Source organism: Ranitomeya imitator, chromosome 5 (genome assembly GCF_032444005.1).
Source record: "Ranitomeya imitator isolate aRanImi1 chromosome 5, aRanImi1.pri, whole genome shotgun sequence".
In the NCBI taxonomy this organism is placed as follows: Eukaryota; Metazoa; Chordata; class Amphibia; order Anura; family Dendrobatidae; genus Ranitomeya; species Ranitomeya imitator.
The window spans coordinates 187,602,459-187,626,301 of NC_091286.1; the positions used below are offsets into that span (position 1 = coordinate 187,602,459).

The 23,843-nt window shown below is 45.1% G+C and overlaps 1 protein-coding gene across 2 annotated transcripts in view; it reads left to right on the forward strand.

The window, feature by feature from the left end:
- Positions 1 to 23,843, forward strand: part of KMO (kynurenine 3-monooxygenase) — an 850,240-nt gene that overhangs the window by 217,773 nt on the left and 608,624 nt on the right. For both annotated transcript variants that reach the window (XM_069767942.1, XM_069767941.1), the window contains exon 5: positions 445 to 493. In XM_069767942.1, coding sequence (XP_069624043.1) covers positions 445 to 493 — 49 coding nt within the window. The remainder of the gene's footprint in view (positions 1 to 444; positions 494 to 23,843) is intronic.

The following is a 23,843-nucleotide window of genomic DNA, read 5'->3' on the forward strand; positions in this document are numbered from 1 at the left end:
CATGAATTTTATTTATTTTTTTTAAATTCTGTGGAAGCATGAATGAAAAGCAATGTCTGACTTTCATTTTTTCATTTTCATAAATCTTTTATTTATTATTACTTTAGTCAGAGTCAAGTTATTTCTGTGACCATTGTGGGTTTTTCTGTCATTAAACAAGGGTACCAACAATTTTTACCACGTGTGTATTAGACAACCAATTTACACCAGAAAGGAAATATGTGGAACTTCAGCTGTAAAATATGTAGTGAATCAAAATCAGTATAACATAGTAATGAAAGCAAAAATATTGTTTGAATATAATTTTTGTTAACTATATAAATGCATTTTAATGTAATCATGAGTTTTAGGCTACAAATTTGTAATGTAAGCAGTTTCACAACATCATAGTTTTAATAAGATCCACAGTTTTGACGGATTTCCTCATTATTATTTCCTTTACAGTGTATCCTGTCAGTCGAGAGAGCAAATCTAAATAAAGAACTGCTAAATGGTATGTATTGTCTTTTTTCAATCATTAAAATAATTTTTATTAATATCATTTCAGTAAAGGGACTCTGTCACCTGAATTTGGAGGGAACAATCTTCAGCCATAGAGGCGGGGTTTTCGGGTGTTTGATTCACCCTTTCCCTACCCGCCGGCTGCATGCTGGCTGCAATATTGGATTGAAGTTCATTCTCTGTCCTCCATAGTACACGCCTGCGCAAGGCAAGATTGCACAGAATCGCACAGTGTAAATGGTCCCTCAAATGAGAGCAAAGAGCTCCTTCAAGCCAACCAGATATTACATTGTGTGCCAAACATACTGGAATATTTTATCTTTCAGAGCGCCTGCAAATGAGCATATGAAAAATCGTCCGAGTTTCATTCAGAAAACGCGGACGATTCTTTTCTAATTTTAATCAGATATTCATTAGTGATGAGTAGTGTTGAGCGATACCTTCCGATATTTGAAAGTATCGGTATCGGATTGTATCGGCCGATATCTGAAAAATATCAGATATCGCCGATACCGATATCCGATACCAATACAAGTCAATGGGACACAAATATCGGAATGTATCCTGTAATGGATCCCAGGGTCTGAAGGAGAGGAAACTCTCCTTCAGGCCCTGGGATCCATATTCATGTGTAAAATAAAGAATAAAAATAAAAAATATTGATATACTCACCCTCGGACGCGCCCTGGTTGTAACTGCTGCAACCGCCATGATTCCCTTCCTAAGAATGAGCGCGTGAAGGACCTTCGGTGACGTCGCGGCTTGTGATTGGTCGCGTGACCGCTCATGTGACCGCTCACGCGACCAATCACAACTGCAACATCATCGCAGGTCCTTCACGCGCTCATTCTTAGGAAGGGAAGCATGGCGGTTGCAGCGGTTACAACCAGGGCACGCCCGAGGGTGAGTATATCAATATTTTTTATTTTAATTCTTTATTTTACACATCAATCTTCATCCCGATACCGATTCCCGATATCGCAAAAATATCGGAACTCGGTATCGGAATTCCGATACCGCAAATATCGGCCGATACCCGATAGTTGCGGTATCGGAATGCTCAACACTAGTGATGAGCGAGCCCTAAAATGCTCGGGTGCTCGTTGCTCAGCTCGAGCAGATTGGAATACTCAGGTACTCGGCCAGAACAACAAGCCCAATATACGTCTATGGGAGACCCGAGTATTTTAACCGCGATTCCCCCGTGGGTCCTTTTAAGGTCTAAAAATGTCTGAAAATGATAGAAACACTGCTCAAATGACACAGGAACATCATGGGGATCGCCCCTGAAAGCATTCCTGACTCCTAGTTCACAGCTTTAAACTATTTTTTCCAAGATTCATGCCATTTTTTCCGGAGCCACCAAAAACACACTAAAACAAAACCAAAACGGATTTTGCTGGGAAATATGTTAAGGTATATCTTTTGCAGGTTACTGAATTGCCAGTAAGGCCAAATTAATAACCCCAGAACGAAAATTTCATCCCCCACTTAGGCTTAGTTCAGACGCAGCATTTTTGAAGCGTTTTTCAACTGTAACATTGTTTTCAACCACTACAAATGCGTTCACTGGGAAATGTCATTGTAACATTTAATTATCCTATCTAGCCATGTGGTGTGTGCCCAATTCACAATTCATGCCCAATTCCCCAATGTGGGTTCCTTTTTTACAAAGTAAAATAGTCCATCACAGTCCCCTTGCCCAAAATGCACCGTGCAGAGCACGTTCACCCTGGAGATCTAGTGGCAGTTAAAGGACACATTCCAGGAGACAGAATTAAGAAATAGACCCAATGTAATGTCATGCCCAATTCCCCAATGTGGGGTCCTTTTTTAACAAATTAAAATAGTGCCATCACAGCCCCCTTGCCCAAAATGCACCGTACAGAGCACACTCACCCTGGTGATCTAGTGGCAGCTAAAGGAGACAGAATGAAGAAGTAGGCCCAGTGTAATGTCATGCCCAATTCCCCAATGTGTCGTCACCAACAGACTTCCGTGTCCTCACCAACAGGACGACTGACCATGCTGTCCTCCTTCTCTTCATCCTCATCCTCCTTCACCCTGTCCTCAGGCCATCCCCACTGAACAGACAGTATGACAGCTGTGTTTGTAGTACCATCTATAGCGCATGAAAGTAGCTCCTGTTCTTCCTCCTCCTCATTGACTACCAATCCACATTGAGAAGACATGAAGCTGGGTTGAGTGTAAACCCCCTGTACCTTGTATGGTTCCTTGCTCCATGTCCTCGTGCTCTGCCTGCAATGCATCCTCTTTAATTGTGAGCGGAGAGGTTTCAGAATGCTGAGAAGAGGGATGGTGACCCTAATTATGGCGTCATCGCCGTTCACCATCTTGGTGCGGTCCTCAAAGTTTTGAAGGATGTTACATATGTCGGACATCCATGTCCACTCCTGAGGTCTTATGTGTGGAGTCTGAACTGAATATCGACAGCCATGTTGGTAGTCAACAACTGCCCTCTTCTGCTCACAAATCCTTTCCAACATATGCAGTGTAGAGTTCCAGTGCGTGAGGATATCACACACCAGCTGGTGAGTTGGAAGCTGTAAACGCTGCTGAAGCACAGCAAGAGTAGCTGAAGCTGTAGCTGACTTTCTAAAATGGGCAGACAGACAGCGTACTTTCACTAGCAGATCCGGCAGCTCTGGGTAGCTTTTCAGAAAACATTGAAACATGAGGTTAAGCACATGGGCCAAGCAAGGTACGTGTGTGAGCTCACCTTGCCTCAGAGCCGCCACCAGGTCACGGCCATTGTCACACATGACCATGCCTGGCTATAGGTTCAGTGGTGTCATCCAAACATCTGACTGCTCTTTCAGCGCTGTCCACAACTCTTCTGCATTGTGCAGTTTGTCACCTATGCAGATTAGCTTCACCACAGCCTGTTGCTGCTTGGCTGAGGCAGTGCTGCAGTGCTTCCAGCTTCTGACTGATGTGTTGATTTCAGAGATGGAGGATGAAGAGGAGGTGGTAAAGGAGCTGTAGACTGTGGGGGCAACCCTGATTGATGTAGGGCCAGCAATCCTTTGCGTGGGGAGGATGTGTTCCATCCCAAGGTCGGACTGGGTCCCGGCTTCCACTATGTTAACCCAGTGTGCCGTCAGTGAGATGTACCGTCCCTGCCCACAAGCACTTGTCCATGTGTCCATGGTTAGGTGGACTTTTACTATAACAGCTTTGTTGAGGGCACGGGTAATATTGTGGGACACATGCTGGTGTAATGCCGGTATGGCACACCGGGAGAAATATTGGCGACAGGGGACCGAGTACCTTGGGAAGGCCATCGCCTTCAGGTTGCAGAAAGCTTTTGTCTCAATGAGCCTGAAAGGCAGCATTTCTAGCTCAAGCAGAAGAGAAATATTAGAATTTAGGACTGTGACCTGTGGGGTGTTGGCTGGGTATTTCCGCTTGCGTTCTAAAGACTGGGTTATAGACAACTGAAAGCTATGCTGGGACAAGGACGTGGACAGGTTTGATGATGGTGCTGCTTGACTGTGGACCACAACAGGTGCAGGACTAGAGCCATCTTCACATGCACGTGTACTGGGGATTGACTTCTACAAAAAACAGTGGAAGAAGCAGTTGGGTGACCTGCAGGCAGTGGTCCTGGAGCCCACAAAGTCAGGTGCTTTGCTGCCATGTGCCTGATTATCCTGGTGGTGGTCAGGCTGGTTGTTTTGCTACCCCTTCTGATGCGGGCATGGCAGGTGTTGCAAATGGCCTGTTTGCGGTTATCGGCAGAGTCTTTAAAAAAATAACCAGACTCTGGAAGATCTAATAGTTGGAATGGCAACTTCCCTCAAGTTGGTGTTACTGGGAATGGATGCACGCCATCTGTCTGTGGCCACCACACTTCTTCTTCCTGCCTGTTGGGGTGATATGCCTCCTTCCTCATGTATGTGTGCTGCTGCCCTCGCTCTGCATGTCCTCCTGCTACGTTGGATCAGTCACATAGTCATCCACCACCTCGTCATCCACATCCGCACCCTGATCCTCCTCCTGACTTTGTGGCAATTGTGTCTCATCATCGTCCACCTCTTCTGACACTTTTCCAACATCACCTTCACGTAACTGGGGCTAGTCAAAGCTTTGGGCATCTCTACATGAGATCTCATCTGTCCCCACTTCAAGTTGATAGTTCTGAATCTTGAAATGAAAAACTGAACAACTCTTCAGAGTGTTCAAGTGTGGGATCAGTTGTCTCAGGGCACTCGGCATGGTGGGAGGAAGGAGGATCAGGGTGAGGAATATCCAGACCACACTCATGGCTACTCAGACTTAACCGTGTGGAAGACATGGTGGTTTTGGTGGTGGCTAAGTGACTGGAAGGATTATCCACTATCCAACCAACAACCATTTCACACTGCTCTGGCTTCAATAGTGGTGTGCTGCGGTCCCCTAGAAACCAGGACAGGAAGGTCTAGCGAGAAGATGTGGGTCTTTGTTGTTGCCCACTTTTACCTTGGCCACGGCCTCGTCCTCTGCATGCACCATCATCGTCACATCCACTTCCCCATCCCTTGCCCCTTGCCTTGCCCATTTTAAATGGACTACTGCACTATTTCAAATGCTCAACACAAATATATTTATTAGTAGCAAAATAATATCTGATCAGTATGCCTGCAAATCTACGATTTTTCAAATTCAAACACCAGGTAGGCCTCAGCCTGACATAACAGACTGTATTCAATTTTTGGGGGCTTTTTTGTGAAGTTAATTTATGCAAAATAGTGCTGTATATAAGTAGAGTAACAGACAGCAAAAAAAGGGGTACACCGGCCTACAATGCCCAAACCTGGAGCACGCAGATATTATGAGGGCTGTCACAGAAATACCACACTGGCAAATATGTGGCCTTTTTAAAAAAAAACAAAAACAAATAGTGCTGTATATAATTAGAGTAACAGACAGCAAAGAAAGTGGCAAAATGGCCTACAATGCCCAAACTTGGAGCACGCAGATATATGAGGGCTCTCACGGAAATACCATACTGGCAAAAAGGTGCCCTTTTTATACTTTTTTATGCTAAATAGTGCTGTATATAATTTCAGTAACAGACAGCAAAAAAGTGGTCCTCCGGCCTACAATGACCAAACTTGGAGCACGCAGACATATGAGGGCTGTCACAGAAATACCACACTGGCAAATATGTGGCCTTTTATTTTTTTATGCTAAATAATGCTGTATATAATTAGAGTAACAGACAGCAAGAAAAGTGGTACTCTGGCCTACAATGACCAAACTTGGAGCACGCAGATATATGAGGGCTGTCACGGAAATACCACACTGACAAATATGTGGCCTGTTTTTCTTAGAAATGCCAAATAGTGCTGAATATAGATAGAGTAACAGACAGTAAAAACAGTGGCAAAACAGCCTACAATGACCAAACTTGGAGCACGCAGATATTTGAGGGCTGACACGAAAATACTACACTGGCAAATATGTGGCCTGTTTTTCTAAAAAAATAAAAAATAGTGATGTATATAATTAGAGTAGGAAAAAACAAAAGATATTCAGCTCATCCGTAAATGTCCAAAGACTGTGGTAGTAGCGTCCAAACAGGGAAAGAGACATCTCCGCTATAACGTGAATGAATCACCAAAAAAAAAAAAAAGACATGGATTCCCAGCTCCAGGACGTGAATATAAAAGTAGTAATTCTTTATTCCATGACTAAAATAGCAAAGGCTGACAAATAACCAGAGAAAGCATTCCACAATAGTCCCAACTTAACGCTTTTCTAACACTAAAGGTACAGTCACATTTAGCGACGCTGCAGTGATATAGACAACGATGCCGATCGCTACAGTGTCGCTGTGTGGTCGCTGGAGAGCTGTCACACAGACAGCTCTCCAGCGACCAACGATGCCGAGGTCCCCGGGTAACCAGGGTAAACATCGGGTTACTAAGCACAGGGCCGCGCTTAGTAACCCGATGTTTACCCTGGTTACCATTGTAAAAGTTAAAAAAAAAACACTACATACTTACATTCTGGTGTCTGTCACGTCCCACGGCGTCAGCTTCCCTGCACTGTGTCAGCGCCGGCCGGCCGTAAAGCAGATCACTACGGTGACGTCACCGCTGTGCTCTGCTTTATGGCCGGCCGGCGCTGACAGTCAGTGCGGGAAGCTGACACCGGGGGACATGACAGACATCGGAATGTGAGTATGTACTGTTTGTTTTTTTAACTTTTACAATGGTAACCAGGGTAAACATCGGGTTACTAAGCGCGGCCCTGCGCTTAGTAACCCGATATTTACCCTGGTTACCAGTGAACACATCGCTGGATCGGCCGGTCCAGCGATGACAGCGGGAGATCAGCGACCAAAATAAAGTCCAGATCATTTCCCAGCGACCAACGATCTCCCAGCAGGGGCCTGATCATTGGTCGCTGTCACGTATAACGATTTAGTTAACGATATCGTTGCTACGTCACAAAAAGCAACGATATCGTTAACAAAATCGTTATGTGTGAAGGTACCTTAAGTTCTTATATCACCTTTTTTTGGTGATACAATTAGAGTAACAGACAGCAAAAACAGTGGCAAAACAACCTACAATGCCCAAACTTGGAGCACGCAGATATATCAGGCTTCTCACGGAAATACCACACTGGCCTTTTTATATTTTTTTATGCTAAATAGTGCTGTATAACACAGCAAAAAAAGTGGTACTCCGGCCTACAATGACCAAACTTGGAGCATACAAATATATGAGGGCTGTCACGAAAATATCACACTGGCAAATATGTGGCCTTTTAATATTTTGTTAGGCTAAATAGTGCTGTATATAATTAGAGTAACATACAGCAAAAACAGTGTCAAAACGGCCTAAAATGCAAAAACTTGGAGCACGCAGATATATGAGGCCTCTTTTGGTGAATTTAAAACACCAAAAAAAAAAAAAGTGGCACAAGGCTAGCTCACACAACTATGCTACGTATGCCTGACAAACTATGATTTTTAAACAGGCCTCAGTCTGACAGTCTGACAGAACACACTGTATATTTTTTCTAGGGGTGATTAATTTTTGGGAAAAAAAAATGCAACTATGTATATAGTAAAGAAGCTACAGCAGCAGTCAGTTATGGAGCTTTGGGAGCAATGCAATGCAGTGGGAGCAATGGACGCAAATACAGTGCCTGCAGGCCTTGCACTGATGTGGATATGGTGTGCCCTGCCTACCTAGCGCTGCAATATCGGGACCCACGAATTAGCCCTAAAAAGGACTGTTGGTTTCTCAGGAGTTGTGGATTTAAGAGTTGCAGACCTACACTAACTCTAAAAACCACGATTCTGACCCTTTCTCGGCAGCCGCTCTCCCTACTCTCACTGAATCCGGAGCAGAATTTGGTGAGCCTGGCAGTGCCAGGTCTCTTATACTCAGGATGATGCTGTGAGGCCAAGCCAATCACTGCACAACCACAACAAAGATGGCTGCGGCGTTTCATGGCCTGGCAGACAATCCCTGCATCGTGATTGGGTCTCTAAAGTCCGCCAAAAATGCTGGGTGGAGACACCAGTTACCGCCGAATAATCCCAGAAATGCTCGGTACTCACCGAGTATAGTGATACTCGGGCGAGTAACGAGTAGTGGCGAGTAGGGTTGAGCGAAACGGGTCGTTCATTTTCAAAAGTCGCCGACTTTTGGCAAAGTCGGGTTTCATGAAACCCGATCCGACCCCTGTGCGGGGTCGGCCATGCGGTACGCGACTTTCGTGCCAAAGTCGCGTTTCAATGACGCGAAAAGCGCCATTTCTCAGCCAATGAAGGTGAACGCAGAGTGTGGGCAGCGTGATGACATAGGTCCTGGTCCCCACCATCTTAGAGAAGGGCATTGCAGTGATTGGCTTGCTGTCTGCGGCGTCACAGGGGCTATAAAGGGGCGTTCCCGCCGACCGCCATCTTACTGCTGCTGATCTGAGCTTAGGGAGAGGTTGCTGCCGCTTCGTCAGAAGCAGGGATAGCGTTAGGCAGGGTCCATTAACCACCAAACCGCTTGTGCTGTAGCGATTTCCACTGTCCAACATTACCTTCGGTGTGCAGGGACAGTGGAAGCTACATTTTTTTTTTTTTTCTCAGCGCTGTAGCTCATTGGGCTGCCCTAGAAGGCTCCCTGATAGCTGCATTGCTATGTGTATGCCGCTGTGCAAACCAACTGCTTTTTTCAAAGCACAAATCCTCTTGTTCCTTCCTTTCTGCACAGCTATCTTTTTTGTTTGTCCACACTTTTTATTTAATTTGTGCATCAGTCCACTCCTTATTGCTGCCTGCCATACCTGGCTGAGATTACTGCAGGGAGATAGTAATTGTAGGACAGTCCCTGTTTTTTTTTATTTTTTTTTTGTGGGAGATTAAGATTGGCATTTCTGCTAGAGTGCCATCCCTGTGTGTGCCATCTCTCACTCAGTGGGCCATAGAAAGGCTATTTATTTTTTTGCTTGATTTGGGTTCTAAAATCTACCTAAAAAAATCACTACATCAATTAGTGGGAGAAAAATATTGGCCTCTGGGCTTGTGTGCCACTCCTGACTCCTGTGTGTGCCATCTCTCACTCAGTGGGCCATAGAAAGCCTATTTATTTTTTTGCTTGATTTGGGTTCTAAAATCTACCTGAAAAAATCACTACATCAATCAGTGGGAGAAAAATATTGGCCTCTGGGCTTGTGTGCCACTCCTGACTCCTGTGTGTGCCATCTCTCACTCAGTGGGCCATAGAAAGCCTATTTATTTTTTTTCTTGATTTGGGTTCTAAAATCTACCTGAAAAAATCACTATATCAATCAGTGGGAGAAAAATATTGGCCTCTGGGCTTGTGTGCCACTCCTGACTCCTGTGTGTGTCATCTCTCACTCAGTGGGTCATAGAAAGCCTATTTATTTTTTTGCTTGATTTGGGTTCTAAAATCTACCTGAAAAAATCACTACATCAATCAGTGGGAGAAAAATATTGGCCTCTGGGCTTGTGTGCCACTCCTGACTCCTGTGTGTGCCATCTCTCACTCAGTGGGCCATAGAAAGCCTATTTATTTTTTTGCTTGATTTGGGTTCTATAATCTACCTGAAAAAATCACTACATCAATCAGTGGGAGAAAAATATTGGCCTCAGGGCTTGTGTGCCACTCCTGACTCCTGTGTGTGCCATCTCTCACTCAGTGAGCCATAGAAAGCCTATTTATTTTTTTGCTTGATTTGGGTTAGAAATCCTACCTGAAAAAATCAATAAATCAATCAGTGGGAGAAAAATATTGGCCTCAGGGCTTGTGTGCCACTTCTGACTCCTGTGTGTGCCATCTCTCACTCAGTGGGCCATAGAAAGCCTATTTATTTTTTTGCTTGATTTGGGTTCTAAAATCTACCTGAAAAAATCAGTACATCAATCAGTGGGAGAAAAATATTGGCCTCAGGGCTTGTGTGCCACTCCTGACTCCTGTGTGTGCCATCTCTCACTCAGTGGGCCATAGAAAGCCTATTTATTTTTTTGCTTGATTTGGGTTCTAAAATCTACCTGAAAAAATCACTACATCAATCAGTGGGAGAAAAATACTGGCCTCTGGGCTTGTGTGCCACTCCTGACTCCTGTGTGTGCCATCTCTCACTCAGTGGGCCATAGAAAGCCTATTTATTTTTTTTCTTGATTTGGGTTCTAAAATCTATCTGAAAAAATCACTATATCAATCAGTGGGAGAAAAATATTGGCCTCTGGGCTTGTGTGCCACTCCTGACTCCTGTGTGTGTCATATCTCACTCAGTGGGTCATAGAAAGCTTATTTATTTTTTTGCTTGATTTTGGTTCTAAAATCTACCTGAAAAAATCACTACATCAATCAGTGGGAGAAAAAAATTGGCCTCTGGGCTTGTGTGCCACTCCTGACTCCTGTGTGTACCATCTCTCACTCAGTGGGCCATAGAAAGCCTATTTATTTTTTTGCTTGATTTGGGTTCTAAAATCTACCTGAAAAAATCACTACATCAATCAGTGGGAGAAAAATATTGGCCTCAGGGCTTGTGTGCCACTCCTGACTCCTGTGTGTGCCACCTCTCACTCAGTGGGCCATAGAAAGCCTATTTATTTTTTTGCTTGATTTGGGTTAGAAATCCTACCTGAAAAAATCAATAAATCAATCAGTGGGAGAAAAATATTGGCCTCAGGGCTTGTGTGCCACTCCTGACTCCTGTGTGTGCCATCTCTCACTCAGTGGGCCATAGAAAGCCTATTTATTTTTTTGCTTGATTTGGGTTCTAAAATCTACCTGAAAAAATCACTACATCAATCAGTGGGAGAAAAATATTGGCCTCAGGGCTTGTGTGCCACTCCTGACTCCTGTGTGTGCCATCTCTCACTCAGTGGGCCATAGAAAGCCTATTTATTTTTTTGCTTGATTTGGGTTCTAAAATCTACCTGAAAAAATCACTACATCAATCAGTGGGAGAAAAATATTGGCCTCTGGGCTTGTGTGCCACTCCTGACTCCTGTGTGTGCCATCTCTCACTCAGTGGGCCATAGAAAGCCTATTTATTTTTTTGCTTGATTTGGGTTCTAAAATCTACCTGAAAAAATCACTACATCAATCAGTGGGAGAAAAATATTGGCCTCAGGGCTTGTGTGCCACTCCTGACTCCTGTGTGTGCCATCTCTCACTCAGTGGGCCATAGAAAGCCTATTTATTTTTTTGCTTGATTTGGGTTAGAAATCCTACCTGAAAAAATCAATAAATCAATCAGTGGGAGAAAAATATTGGCCTCAGGGCTTGTGTGCCACTCCTGACTCCTGTGTGTGCCATCTCTCACTCAGTGGGCCATAGAAAGCCTATTTATTTTTTTGCTTGATTTGGGTTAGAAATCCTACCTGAAAAAATCAATAAATCAATCAGTGGGAGAAAAATATTGGCCTCTGGGCTTGTGTGCCACTCCTGACTCCTGTGTGTGCCATCTCTCACTCAGTGGGCCATAGAAAGCCCATATATTTTTTTGCTTGATTTGGGTTCTAAAATCTACCTGAAAAAATCACTACATCAATCAGCGGGAGAAAAATATTGGCCTCTGGGCTTGTGTGCCACTCCTGACTCCTGTGTGTGCCATCTCTCACTCAGTGGGCCATAGAAAGCCTATTTATTTTTTTGCTTGATTTGGGTTCTAAAATCTACCTGAAAAAATCACTACATCAATCAGTGGGAGAAAAATATTGGCCTCTGGGCTTGTGTGCCACTCCTGACTCCTGTGTGTGCCATCTCTCACTCAGTGGGCCATAGAAAGCCTATTTTTTTTTTTTCTTGATTTGGGTTCTAAAATCTATCTGAAAAAATCACTATATCAATCAGTGGGAGAAAAATATTGGCCTCTGGGCTTGTGTGCCACTCCTGACTCCTGTGTGTGTCATATCTCACTCAGTGGGTCATAGAAAGCTTATTTATTTTTTTGCTTGATTTGGGTTCTAAAATCTACCTGAAAAAATCACTACATCAATCAGTGGGAGAAAAAAATTGGCCTCTGGGCTTGTGTGCCACTCCTGACTCCTGTGTGTACCATCTCTCACTCAGTGGGCCATAGAAAGCCTATTTATTTTTTTTCTTGATTTGGGTTCTAAAATCTACCTGAAAAAATCACTACATCAATCAGTGGGAGAAATATATTGGCCTCAGGGCTTGTGTGCCACTCCTGACTCCTGTGTGTGCCATCTCTCACTCAGTGGGCCATAGAAAGCCTATTTATTTTTTTGCTTGATTTGGGTTAGAAATCCTACCTGAAAAAATCAATAAATCAATCAGTGGGAGAAAAATATTGGCCTCAGGGCTTGTGTGCCACTCCTGACTCCTGTGTGTGCCATCTCTCACTCAGTGGGCCATAGAAAGCCTATTTATTTTTTTGCTTGATTTGGGTTCTAAAATCTACCTGAAAAAATCACTATATCAATCAGTGGGAGAAAAATATTGGCCTCTGGGCTTGTGTGCCACTCCTGACTCCTGTGTGTGTCATATCTCACTCAGTGGGACATAGAAAGCCTATTTATTTTTTTGCTTGATTTGGGTTCTAAAATCTACCTGAAAAAATCACTACATCAATCAGTGGGAGAAAAATATTGGCCTCTGGGCTTGTGTGCCACTCCTGACTCCTGTGTGTACCATCTCTCACTCAGTGGGCCATAGAAAGCCTATTTATTTTTTTGCTTGATTTGGGTTCTAAAATCTACCTGAAAAAATCACTACATCAATCAGTGGGAGAAAAATATTGGCCTCAGGGCTTGTGTGCCACTCCTGACTCCTGTGTGTGCCATCTCTCACTCAGTGGGCCATAGAAAGCCTATTTATTTTTTTGCTTGATTTGGGTTAGAAATCCTACCTGAAAAAATCAATAAATCAATCAGTGGGAGAAAAATATTGGCCTCAGGGCTTGTGTGCCACTCCTGACTCCTGTGTGTGCCATCTCTCACTCAGTGGGCCATAGAAAGCCTATTTATTTTTTTGCTTGATTTGGGTTCTAAAATCTACCTGAAAAAATCACTATATCAATCAGTGGGAGAAAAATATTGGCCTCTGGGCTTGTGTGCCACTCCTGACTCCTGTGTGTGTCATATCTCACTCAGTGGGTCATAGAAAGCCTATTTATTTTTTTGCTTGATTTGGGTTCTAAAATCTACCTGAAAAAATCACTACATCAATCAGTGGGAGAAAAATATTGGCCTCAGGGCTTGTGTGCCACTCCTGACTCCTGTGTGTGCCATCTCTCACTCAGTGGGCCATAGAAAGCCTATTTATTTTTTTGCTTGATTTGGGTTAGAAATCCTACCTGAAAAAATCAATAAATCAATCAGTGGGAGAAAAATATTGGCCTCAGGGCTTGTGTGCCACTCCTGACTCCTGTGTGTGCCATCTCTCACTCAGTGGGCCATAGAAAGCCTATTTATTTTTTTGCTTGATTTGGGTTAGAAATCCTACCTGAAAAAAATCAATAAATCAATCAGTGGGAGAAAAATATTGGCCTCTGGGCTTGTGTGCCACTCCTGACTCCTGTGTGTGCCATCTCTCACTCAGTGGGCCATAGAAAGCCCATATATTTTTTTGCTTGATTTGGGTTCTAAAATCTACCTGAAAAAATCACTACATCAATCAGTGGGAGAAAAATATTGGCCTCTGGGCTTGTGTGCCACTCCTGACTCCTGTGTGTGCCATCTCTCACTCAGTGGGCCATAGAAAGCCTATTTATTTTTTTGCTTGATTTGGGTTCTAAAATCTACCTGAAAAAATCACTACATCAATCAGTGGGAGAAAAATATTGGCCTCTGGGCTTGTGTGCCACTCCTGACTCCTGTGTGTGCCATCTCTCACTCAGTGGGCCATAGAAAGCCTATTTTTTTTTTCTTGATTTGAGTTCTAAAATCTACCTGAAAAAAATCACTATATCAATCAGTGGGAGAAAAATATTGGCCTCAGGGCTTGTGTGCCACTCCTGACTCCTGTGTGTGTCATCTCTCACTCAGTGGGTCATAGAAAGCCTATTTATTTTTTTGCTTGATTTGGGTTCAAAAATCTACCTGAAAAAATCACTACATCAATCAGTGGGAGAAAAAAATTGGCCTCTGGGCTTGTGTGCCACTCCTGACTCCTGTGTGTGCCATCTCTCACTCAGTGGGCCATAGAAAGCCTATTTATTTTTTTTCTTGATTTGGGTTCTAAAATCTACCTGAAAAAAATCACTATATCAATCAGTGGGAGAAAAATATTGGCCTCTGGGCTTGTGTGCCACTCCTGACTCCTGTGTGTGTCATCTCTCACTCAGTGGGTCATAGAAAGCCTATTTATTTTTTTGCTTGATTTGGGTTCTAAAATCTACCTGAAAAAATCACTACATCAATCAGTGGGAGAAAAATATTGGCCTCTGGGCTTGTGTGCCACTCCTGACTCCTGTGTGTGCCATCTCTCACTCAGTGGGCCATAGAAAGCCTATTTATTTTTTTTCTTGATTTGGGTTCTAAATCCTACCTGAAAAAATCAATAAATCAATCAGTGGGAGAAAAATATTGGCCTCAGGGCTTGTGTGCCACTCCTGACTCCTGTGTGTGCCATCTCTCACTCAGTGGGCCATAGAAAGCTTTTTTTTTTTTTTTTTTATTTGGTTTCTAAATTGTCCTTGAAAAAATCATTTTATTTTATTTGGTTTCTAAATTCTTCCTGAAAAAATCATTTTATTTTATTTTGTTTATAAAGTTTCCCTGAAAAAAAAAAAATAGGTGGGAGATTAATATTGCCCTTTCTGCTTGTGTGCCAGTCTTGACTCCTGGGTGTGCCATCTCTCTCTCTCTCTCTCTCTCTCTCTCTCTCTCTCTCAAATTGTGGGCCATAGAAAGCCTATTAATTTTTTTGCTTGATTTGGGTTCCAAAATCTACCTGAAAAAATCACTACATCAATCAGTGGGAGAAAAATATTGGCCTCTGGGCTTGTGTGCCACTCCTGACTCCTGTGTGTGCCATTTCTCACTCAGTGGGCCATAGAAAGCCTTTTTTTATTTTTTTTTATTTGGTTTCTAAGTTGTCATTGAAAAAATCATTTTATTTTATTTGGTTTCTAAATTCTTTCTGAAATAATCATTTTATTTTATTTTGTTTCTATAGTCTCCCTGAAAAAAAATAAATAAAAATAAAACAGTGGGAGATTAATATTGCCCTTTCTGCTTGTGTGCCAGTCTTGACTCCTGGGTGTGCCATCTCTCTCTCTCTCTCTCAAATTGTGGGCCATAGAAAGCCTATTAATTTTTTTGCTTGATTTGGGTTCCAAAATCTATCTGAAAAAATCACTACATCAATCAGTGGGAGAAAAATATTGGCCTCTGGGCTTGTGTGCCACTCCTGACTCCTGTGTGTGCCATCTCTCACTCAGTGGGCCATAGAAAGCCTATTTATTTTTTTGCTTGATTTGGGTTCCAAAATCTATCTGAAAAAATCACTACATCAATCAGTGGGAGAAAAATATTGGCCTCAGGGCTTGTGTGCCACTCCTGACTCCTGTGTGTGCCATCTCTCACTCAGTGGGGCATAGAAAGCCTTTTTCTATTTTTTTTTATTTGGTTTCTAAATTGTCCCTGAAAAAATCTTTTTATTTTATTTGGTTTCTAAATTATTCCTGAAAAAATCATTTTATTTTATTTTGTTTCTAAAGTCTCCCTGAAAAAAAAAAAAAATAGGTGGGAGATTAATATTGATATTTGTGCTTGAGTGACAGTCCTGCGTGTGTGGCATCTCTGTGATTTGGTGCCACAGAAAACAGAGTGTGTAACATTGTGCCTGATTTTCCTTGTGGTCTCACCAACCTGTAAAGGGATATTGAAATCATGCTGAAGTTATAGGTCACCGTGTAAGTTGTTTGACAGCAACAAATACCGTTACTTTGGTTAAGTTTTTAAAACAATGAGGACGTCTGGTGCAAGAGGTCGTGGCCGTGGGCGTTCATTGTCAGCTGGTAATGATGGTAGTGGTAGTGGAGCATCAGGTGGTCGTGGGAAAAAAAATATTCCACCTAAGTCTGGAGCTGTGGAGCCAGGTTCGTCGTCTGGCTACACAAGGCCTCGAACGCTCTCTTTTCTGGGAGTAGGAAAACCGCTTTTAAAGCCAGAGCAGCAACAGCAAGTTTTGGCTTACCTTGCAGACTCAGCCTCTAGCTCTTTTGCCTCCTCTTCTGAAACTGGTAAATATAAAAGCAGCGCGTCGCTTGTGGATGTTCACGGTCAGGGACAAGTCGCTTCCTTGTCCTCTTCAGCAAAAACAACAACAAGAGAGACGGATGCAGCAGGCGACACAACGGGTTACTCCATGGAGCTCTTTACACATACCGTCCCTGGCTTAGAAAGTGAAACACTTAACAGGCCATGCCCATTACAAGTAGATTCTGACATGGAGTGCACTGATGCACAGCCACAGCCAGACTACTATGCTGGTCCTTTGACTCAGACCACAACATTGCCCTCTCAGGGTACTGATCCACAATCAGACCCTGATGAGACTATGTTGCCCCGTCACGAACGCTATACCACCGACCGACACGGTGACACAGACGAAGTTGCACACGAGCTAGAAGAGGAGGTAATAGATGACCCAGTTGTTGACCACGATTGGCAGCCATTGGGGGAACAGGGTGCAGGCGGCAGTAGTTCAGAAGCGGAGGTGGAGGAGGGGCCGCAGCAGGCATCAACATCGCAACAGGTTCCATCTGCCGGGCCCGTATCTGGCCCAAAACACGTGTCAAAGCCAAAACCTGTTGGAGGACAGCGTGGCCATCCGGTTAAAGCTCAGTCTGCAATCCCTGAAAAGGGATCCGATGCTAGGAAGAGTGCAGTCTGGCATTTTTTTAAACATCCAATTGATCAGCGCAAAGTTATCTGTCAAAAATGTTCAACTAGCTTAAGCAGAGGTCAGAATCTGAAAAGTCTCAATACAAGTTGCATGCATAGACATTTAACCACCATGCATTTTCAAGCCTGGACTAACTACCAAACGTCCCTTAAGGTTGTAGCACCCTCGGCCAATGAAGCTAGTCAGCAACGCAACATCCCTTCCGTCACTGTAAGGCCACCATTTTCCGCACCACCGGCAGTATCTGTGCACGTTTCTTTGCCAGCCAAAAGCAGTCAGGGTCAGGGAATCACCAGTTTTGTAGGAGGAAATATTGCATCTAGGGCACCGGCGGAAACAATACCGTCTCCAACCGTCTCTCAGTCTGCCATGTCCACCGGCACACCCGCAAGTTCCACGATCTCCAGCTCTCCAGTCCAGCTCACCCTACATGAGACTCTGGTTAGAAAAAGGAAGTACTTATCCTCGCATCCGCATACACAGGGTTTTAACGCCCACATAGCTAGACTAATCTCGTTAGAGATGATGCCCTACCGGTTAGTTGAAAGCGAAGCTTTCAAAGCCCTGATGGACTACGCTGAACCACGCTACGAGCTACCCAGTCGACACTTTTTTTCCAGAAAAGCCATCCCAGCCCTGCACCAGCATGTTAAACAGCGCATCGTCCATGCACTCACGCAATCTGTGAGTACAAAGGTGCACCTGACTACAGATGCATGGACCAGTAGGCATGGCCAGGGACGTTACGTGTCCATCACGGCACACTGGGTGAATGTGGTGGATGCAGGGTCCACAGGGGACAGCAATTTCGGGACAGTTCTGCCTAGCCCACGGTCTAGGAAACAGTTGGCTGTAGGCGTTCGCACCCCCTCCTCCTCCTGCAGAAGCGACAGCTCTTCCACAGACCGCAGTCGGCCAACCACTCCATCGGCAGCTGACACTGTTGCACACCAGTTGTCCCATTATGGGGCAGCTACTGGCAAGCGTCAGCAGGCTGTATTGGCTATGAAGTGTTTGGGCGACAACAGACACACCACGGAAGTTCTGTCCGAGTTCTTGCAACAAGAAACGCAGTCGTGGCTGGGCACAGTAGATCTTGAGGCAGGCAAGGTAGTGAGTGATAACGGAAGGAATTTCATGGCTGCCATCTCCCTTTCCCAACTGAAACACATTCCTTGCCTGGCTCACACCTTAAACCTGGTGGTGCAGTGCTTATTGAAAACTTATCCTGGGTTCTCCGACCTGCTCCTCAAAGTGCGTGGACTTTGCTCACATATCCGACGTTTGCTTGTACACTCCAGCCGTATGCAGACCTATCAGCGGTCTTTGAACCTTCCCCAGCATCGCCTAATCATAGACGTTGCAACAAGGTGGAACTCAACACTGCACATGCTTCAGAGACTGTGCCAACAGAGGCGGGTTGTTATGTTTTTGTGGGAGGATACACATACACGGGCAGGCAGTAGGATGGCAGATATGGAGTTGTCAGGTGTGCAGTGGTCGAAGATACAAGACAAGATTTTTAATGAGGAAGCTTTCCCGGGGGCACTGGAAATTGGTTGCGTGGCAAGGCCGGGTTCTGGTTTTTTGAGGGACACACGTGACGTAGATTTGCCTGAAACTGCCCCTCAACCAATCACAACCGCAGATTTGACAACTGGAACTTTGGCCCACATGGCGGATTATGCCTTACGTATCCTCAAAAGGGACAGACGCATAACTAAAATGATGAACGATGACGATTACTGGTTGGCCTGCCTCCTAGATCCACGCTATAAAGGCAAATTGCAAAATATTATGCCACATGAGAACTTGGAACTAATATTAGCAACCAAACAATCAACTCTTGTTGACCGTTTGCTTCAGGCATTCCCAGCACACAGCGCACGTGATCGTTCTCACACGAGCTCCAGGGGGCAGCAGACCAGGAGTGTTAGGGGTGCACACATCAGAAGTGGTGTTGGACAGAGGGGTTTTCTGACCAGGTTGTGGAGTGATTTTGCTATGACCGCAGACAGGACAGGTATTGCTGCATCAATTGAAAGTGACAGGAGACAACATTTGTCCAGTATGGTTACTAACTATTTTTCATCCCTTATCGATGTTCTCCCTCAACCGTCATTCCCATTTGATTACTGGGCATCAAAATTAGACACCTGGCCAGAATTGGCAGAATATGCATTGCAGGAGCTTGCTTGCCCGGCAGCTAGTGTCCTATCAGAAAGAGTATTCAGTGCTGCAGGTTCAATATTAACCGAAAAAAGGACTCGTCTGGCTACCCAAAATGTTGATGATCTAACATTCATTAAAATGAACCACAACTGGATTTCGAATTCTTTTGCCCCACCTTGCCCGGCAGACACCTAGCTTTCCTATGAAAAGCTCTTGCCTGTGGACTACTGTGAATTACTTTTCTAATGTCTAATTTGCTGCAGCTGATTGTCCAGCATACGACATGTTTACACCTCCCTAAATGGCCAAACTCCCCACACGGGGCCGTGGTATCGCGACTTGGCGCAAGCACCCGTGAGAGTGCTGTTTGTCTGAAGAAGTGGGTGTGCCCGCTCTTGGTCGACGGCACTGCCACTGGGTCCCTCATAGTACAATAAAGTGTCTCTGGCGGTGGTGGTGCGCACCCAACGTCAGACACACTGTTGTAACATGAGGGGCCCTGGGCCTGTACCGCCGGCCACTAGAGAGTTCACCCACCCCCAGGTCAAACATTGCTCTACCACTTCCACAGTTATCTCTCACACTTCCACCAATGTTTAGTCTATGCGCTGACATCCTTCCATTCCTGCCACTGACAATAACATTGTGTTGACATGTATGATGGTACTTAACATAGTCAGGGGCAGTGTCCTCTATTTACCACAGTAAATACTTTGCGCTAAATTAGTAGGTCTGAAACTACGCAGAGGATCCCATCCCTGAACCTAATGATTGCACCCTTTAGTGTTTTCGTTTTGTTTTAATGCGAGACATTCACATTTATTTATTGTTTTGGACTACTAACTGGCAGACACTCATTACAATCGGCCTCCGCTGACCAGACCACTGCTGCCCGTCTACCCCTGGAACCAATTTTAAATTGCCTACAGCCAGCCCATTTTATTATGTTAGGCCTTCGAAGCCTGTCTGCGGCCCGTTCTTTCTACTACTACTACACTGACCAGTCTACTGCTGCCTGTGTACCCCTGGAACCTATTTAAAAGTGCCTACAACCCAATATTTTTTTATGTTAGGCCTTCGAAGCCTGTCTGCGGCCCGTTTTTTCTACTACAACTACACTGACCAGTCTACTGCTGCCCGTGTACCCCTGGAACCAATGTTACAGTGCCTACAGTCCAATATTTTTTTATGTTAGGCCTTCGAAGCCTGTCTGCGGTCCCTCCTTCCACTAGGCCTCCACTGACCTGTCTACTGCTGCCCGTGTACCCCTGGAACCAATTTTAAATTGCCTACAGCCAGCCCATTTTATTATGTTAGGCCTTCGAAGCCTGTCTGCGGCCCGTTCTTTCAACTACTACTACACTGACCTGTCTCCTGCTGCCCGTGTACTCCTGGAACCAATTATAAAGTGCCTACAGCCTGTCCAATTTTATTATGTTAGGCCTTTGAAGCCTGTCTGTGGTCCCTCATTCCACTAGGCCTCCACTGACCTGTCTACTGCTGCCCGTGTACCCCTGGAACCAATTTTAAATTGCCTACAGCCAGCCCATTTTATTATGTTAGGCCTTCGAAGACTGTGTGCGGTCCCTCCTTCCACTAGGCCTCCACTGACCTGTCTACTGCTGCCCGTGTACCCCTGGAACCAATTATAAAGTGCCGACAGCCTGTCCAATTTTATTATGTTAGGCCTTTGAAGCCTGTCTGCGGTCCCTCCTTCCACTAGGCCTCCACTGACCTGTCTCCTGCTGCCCGTGTACCCCTGGAACCAATTATCAAGTGCCTACAGCCTGTCCACTTTTATTATGTTAGGCCTTCGAAGCCTGTGTGCGGCCCGTTCTTTCAACTACTACTACACTGACCTGTCTCCTGCTGCCCGTGTACTCCTGGAACCAATTATAGAGTGCCTACAGCCTGTCCAATTTTATTATGTTAGGCCTTCGAAGCCTGTCTGTGGTCCCTCCTTCCACTAGGCCTCCACTGACCTGTCTCCCTCCTGCTGCCCGTGTACCCCTGGAACCAATTATAAAGTGCCTACAGCCTGTCAAATTTTATTATGTTAGGCCTTCGAAGCCTGTCTGTGGTCCCTCCTTCCACTAGGCCTCCACTGACCTGTCTCCTGCTGCCCGTGTACCCCTGGAACCAATTATAAAGTGCCTACAGCCTGTCCAATTTTATTATGTTAGGCCTTCGAAGCCTGTGTGCGGTCCCTCCTTCCACTAGGCCTCCACTGACCTGTCTCCTGCTGCCCGTGTACCCCTGGAACCAATTATCAAGTGCCTACAGCCTGTCCACTTTTATTATGTTAGGCCTTCGAAGCCTGTGTGCGGTCCCTCCTTCCACTAGGCCTCCACTGACCTGTCTACTGCTGCCCGTGTACCCCTGGAACCAATTATAAAGTGCCTACAGCCTGTCCAATTTTATTATGTTAGGCCTTCGAAGCCTGTCTGCGGTCCCTCCTTCCATTAGGCCTCCACTGACCTGTCTACTGCTGCCCGTGTACCCCTGGAACCAATTTTAAATTGCCTACAGCCAGCCCATTTTATTATGTTAGGCCTTCGAAGCCTGTCTGCGGCCCGTTCTTTCAACTACTACTACACTGACCTGTCTACTGCTGCCCGTGTACCCCTGGAACCAATTTTAAATTGCCTACAGCCAGCCCATTTTATTATGTTAGGCCTTCGAAGCCTGTCTGCGGCCCGTTCTTTCAACTACTACTACACTGACCTGTCTACTGCTGCCCGTGTACTCCTGGAACCAATTATAAAGTGCCTACAGCCTGTCCAATTTTATTATGTTAGGCCTTCGAAGCCTGTGTGCGATCCCTCCTTCCACTAGGCCTCCACTGACCTGTCTACTGCTGCCCGTGTACCCCTGGAACCAATTATAAAGTGCCTACAGCCTGTCCAATTTTATTATGTTAGGCCTTCGAAGCCTGTCTGCGGTCCATCCTTCCACTAGGCCTCCAATGACCTGTCTACTGCTGCCCGTGTACCCCTGGAACCAATTTTAAATTGCCTACAGCCAGCCCATTTTATTATGTTAGGCCTTCGAAGCCTGTCTGCGGACCGTTCTTTCTACTACTACTACACTGACCAGTCTACTGCTGCCCGTGTACCCCTGGAACCAATGTTAAAGTGCCTACAGTCCAATATTTTTTTATGTTAGGCCTTCGAAGCCTGTCTGCGGCCCGTTCTTTCTACTACTCCTACACTGACCAGACCACTGCTGCCCGTGTACCCGTGGAACCTATTTTTTATTGCATAGAGCATCCTTTTTTTTAATAGTAGGCATACAAAGTCTGTCTGCGGTCCACTATTGAAATTGTCCTCCACTGCCCAGAGCAATGCTGCCTGTGTACCCCTGTAACCTTTTTTAAGCTGCAGTGAGCCACATTTTTGGTTTAAGGCCTACTACCTGTGTCTGTCTGCGCCACTCAATTCAGCTGTGTTCCTTTGAAAAAAGCTGAGCGTCAATAGTCTTGTTTTCAGCCTCTAGGAATTTTAAAACTGCATTGGGGGTACAACTTTGGTAGGGCCTACTAACGGTGTCTGCCGCCCCAAGGTGTGCCCCAGGTTTCGTCCACATTGCTTCGGTCTTCCGACTCTCGTTTAGTAGTTGTAGAAAACTACACTGCATTAGGCCTACAAATTGGGTATGGGGTGTAGAGAGATGGTGTGTTCCACTCCAAGGTGTTCCCCAGGTTTCCTCGCCATTGCTTCGATCTTAATGCTCTCGTTTAGTAGTTGTTGGAAACTACACTGCATTAGGCCTACAAATTGGGTATGGGGTGTAGAGACAGTGTGTTCCACTCCAAGGTGTTCTCCAGGTTGCCTTTCCTGAGCTTCTATCTTCAGGCTCTCGTTTAGTAGTTGTTGGAAACTACGCTGCATTAGGCCTACAAATTGGGTATGGGGTGTAGAGAGATGGTGTGTTGCACTCCAAGGTGTTCCCCAGGTTTCCTCTCCATTGCTTCGATCTTAATGCTCTCGTTTAGTAGTTGTTGGAAACTACACTGCATTAGGCCTACAAAATGGGTATGGGGTGTAGAGACGGTGTGTTCCACTCCAAGGTGTTCTCCAGGTTGCCTTTCCTGAGCTTCTATCTTCAGGCTCTCGTTTAGTAGTTGTTGGAAACTACACTGCATTAGGCCTACAAAATGGGTATGGGGTGTAGAGAGATGGTGTGTTCCACTCCAAGGTGTTCCCCAGGTTTCCTCGCCATTGCTTCGATCTTAATGCTCTCGTTTAGTAGTTGTTGGAAACTACGCTGCATTAGGCCTACAAATTGGGTAATGGGTGTAGAGAGATGGTGTGTTGCACTCCAAGGTGTTCCCCAGGTTTCCACTCCATTGCTTCGATCTTCTGGCTCTCGTTTGATAGTTGTTGGAAACTACACTGCATTAGGCCTACAAATTGGGTATGGGGTGTAGAGAGATGGTGTGTTCCACTCCAAGGTGTTCCCCAGGTTTCCTCGCCATTGCTTCGATCTTAATGCTCTCGTTTAGTAGTTGTTGGAAACTACACTGCATTAGCCCTACAAATTGGGTATGGGGTGTAGAGAGATGGTGTGTTCCACTCCAAGGTGTGCCCCAGGTTTCCTCGCCATTGCTTCAATCTTAATGCTCTCGTATAGTAGTTGTTGGAAACTACACTGCATTAGGCCTACAAATTGGGTATGGGGTGTAGAGACGGTGTGTTCCACTCCAAGGTGTTCTCCAGGTTGCCTTTCCTGAGCTTCTATCTTCAGGCTCTCGTTTAGTAGTTGTTGGAAACTACACTGCATTAGGCCTACAAAATGGGTATGGGG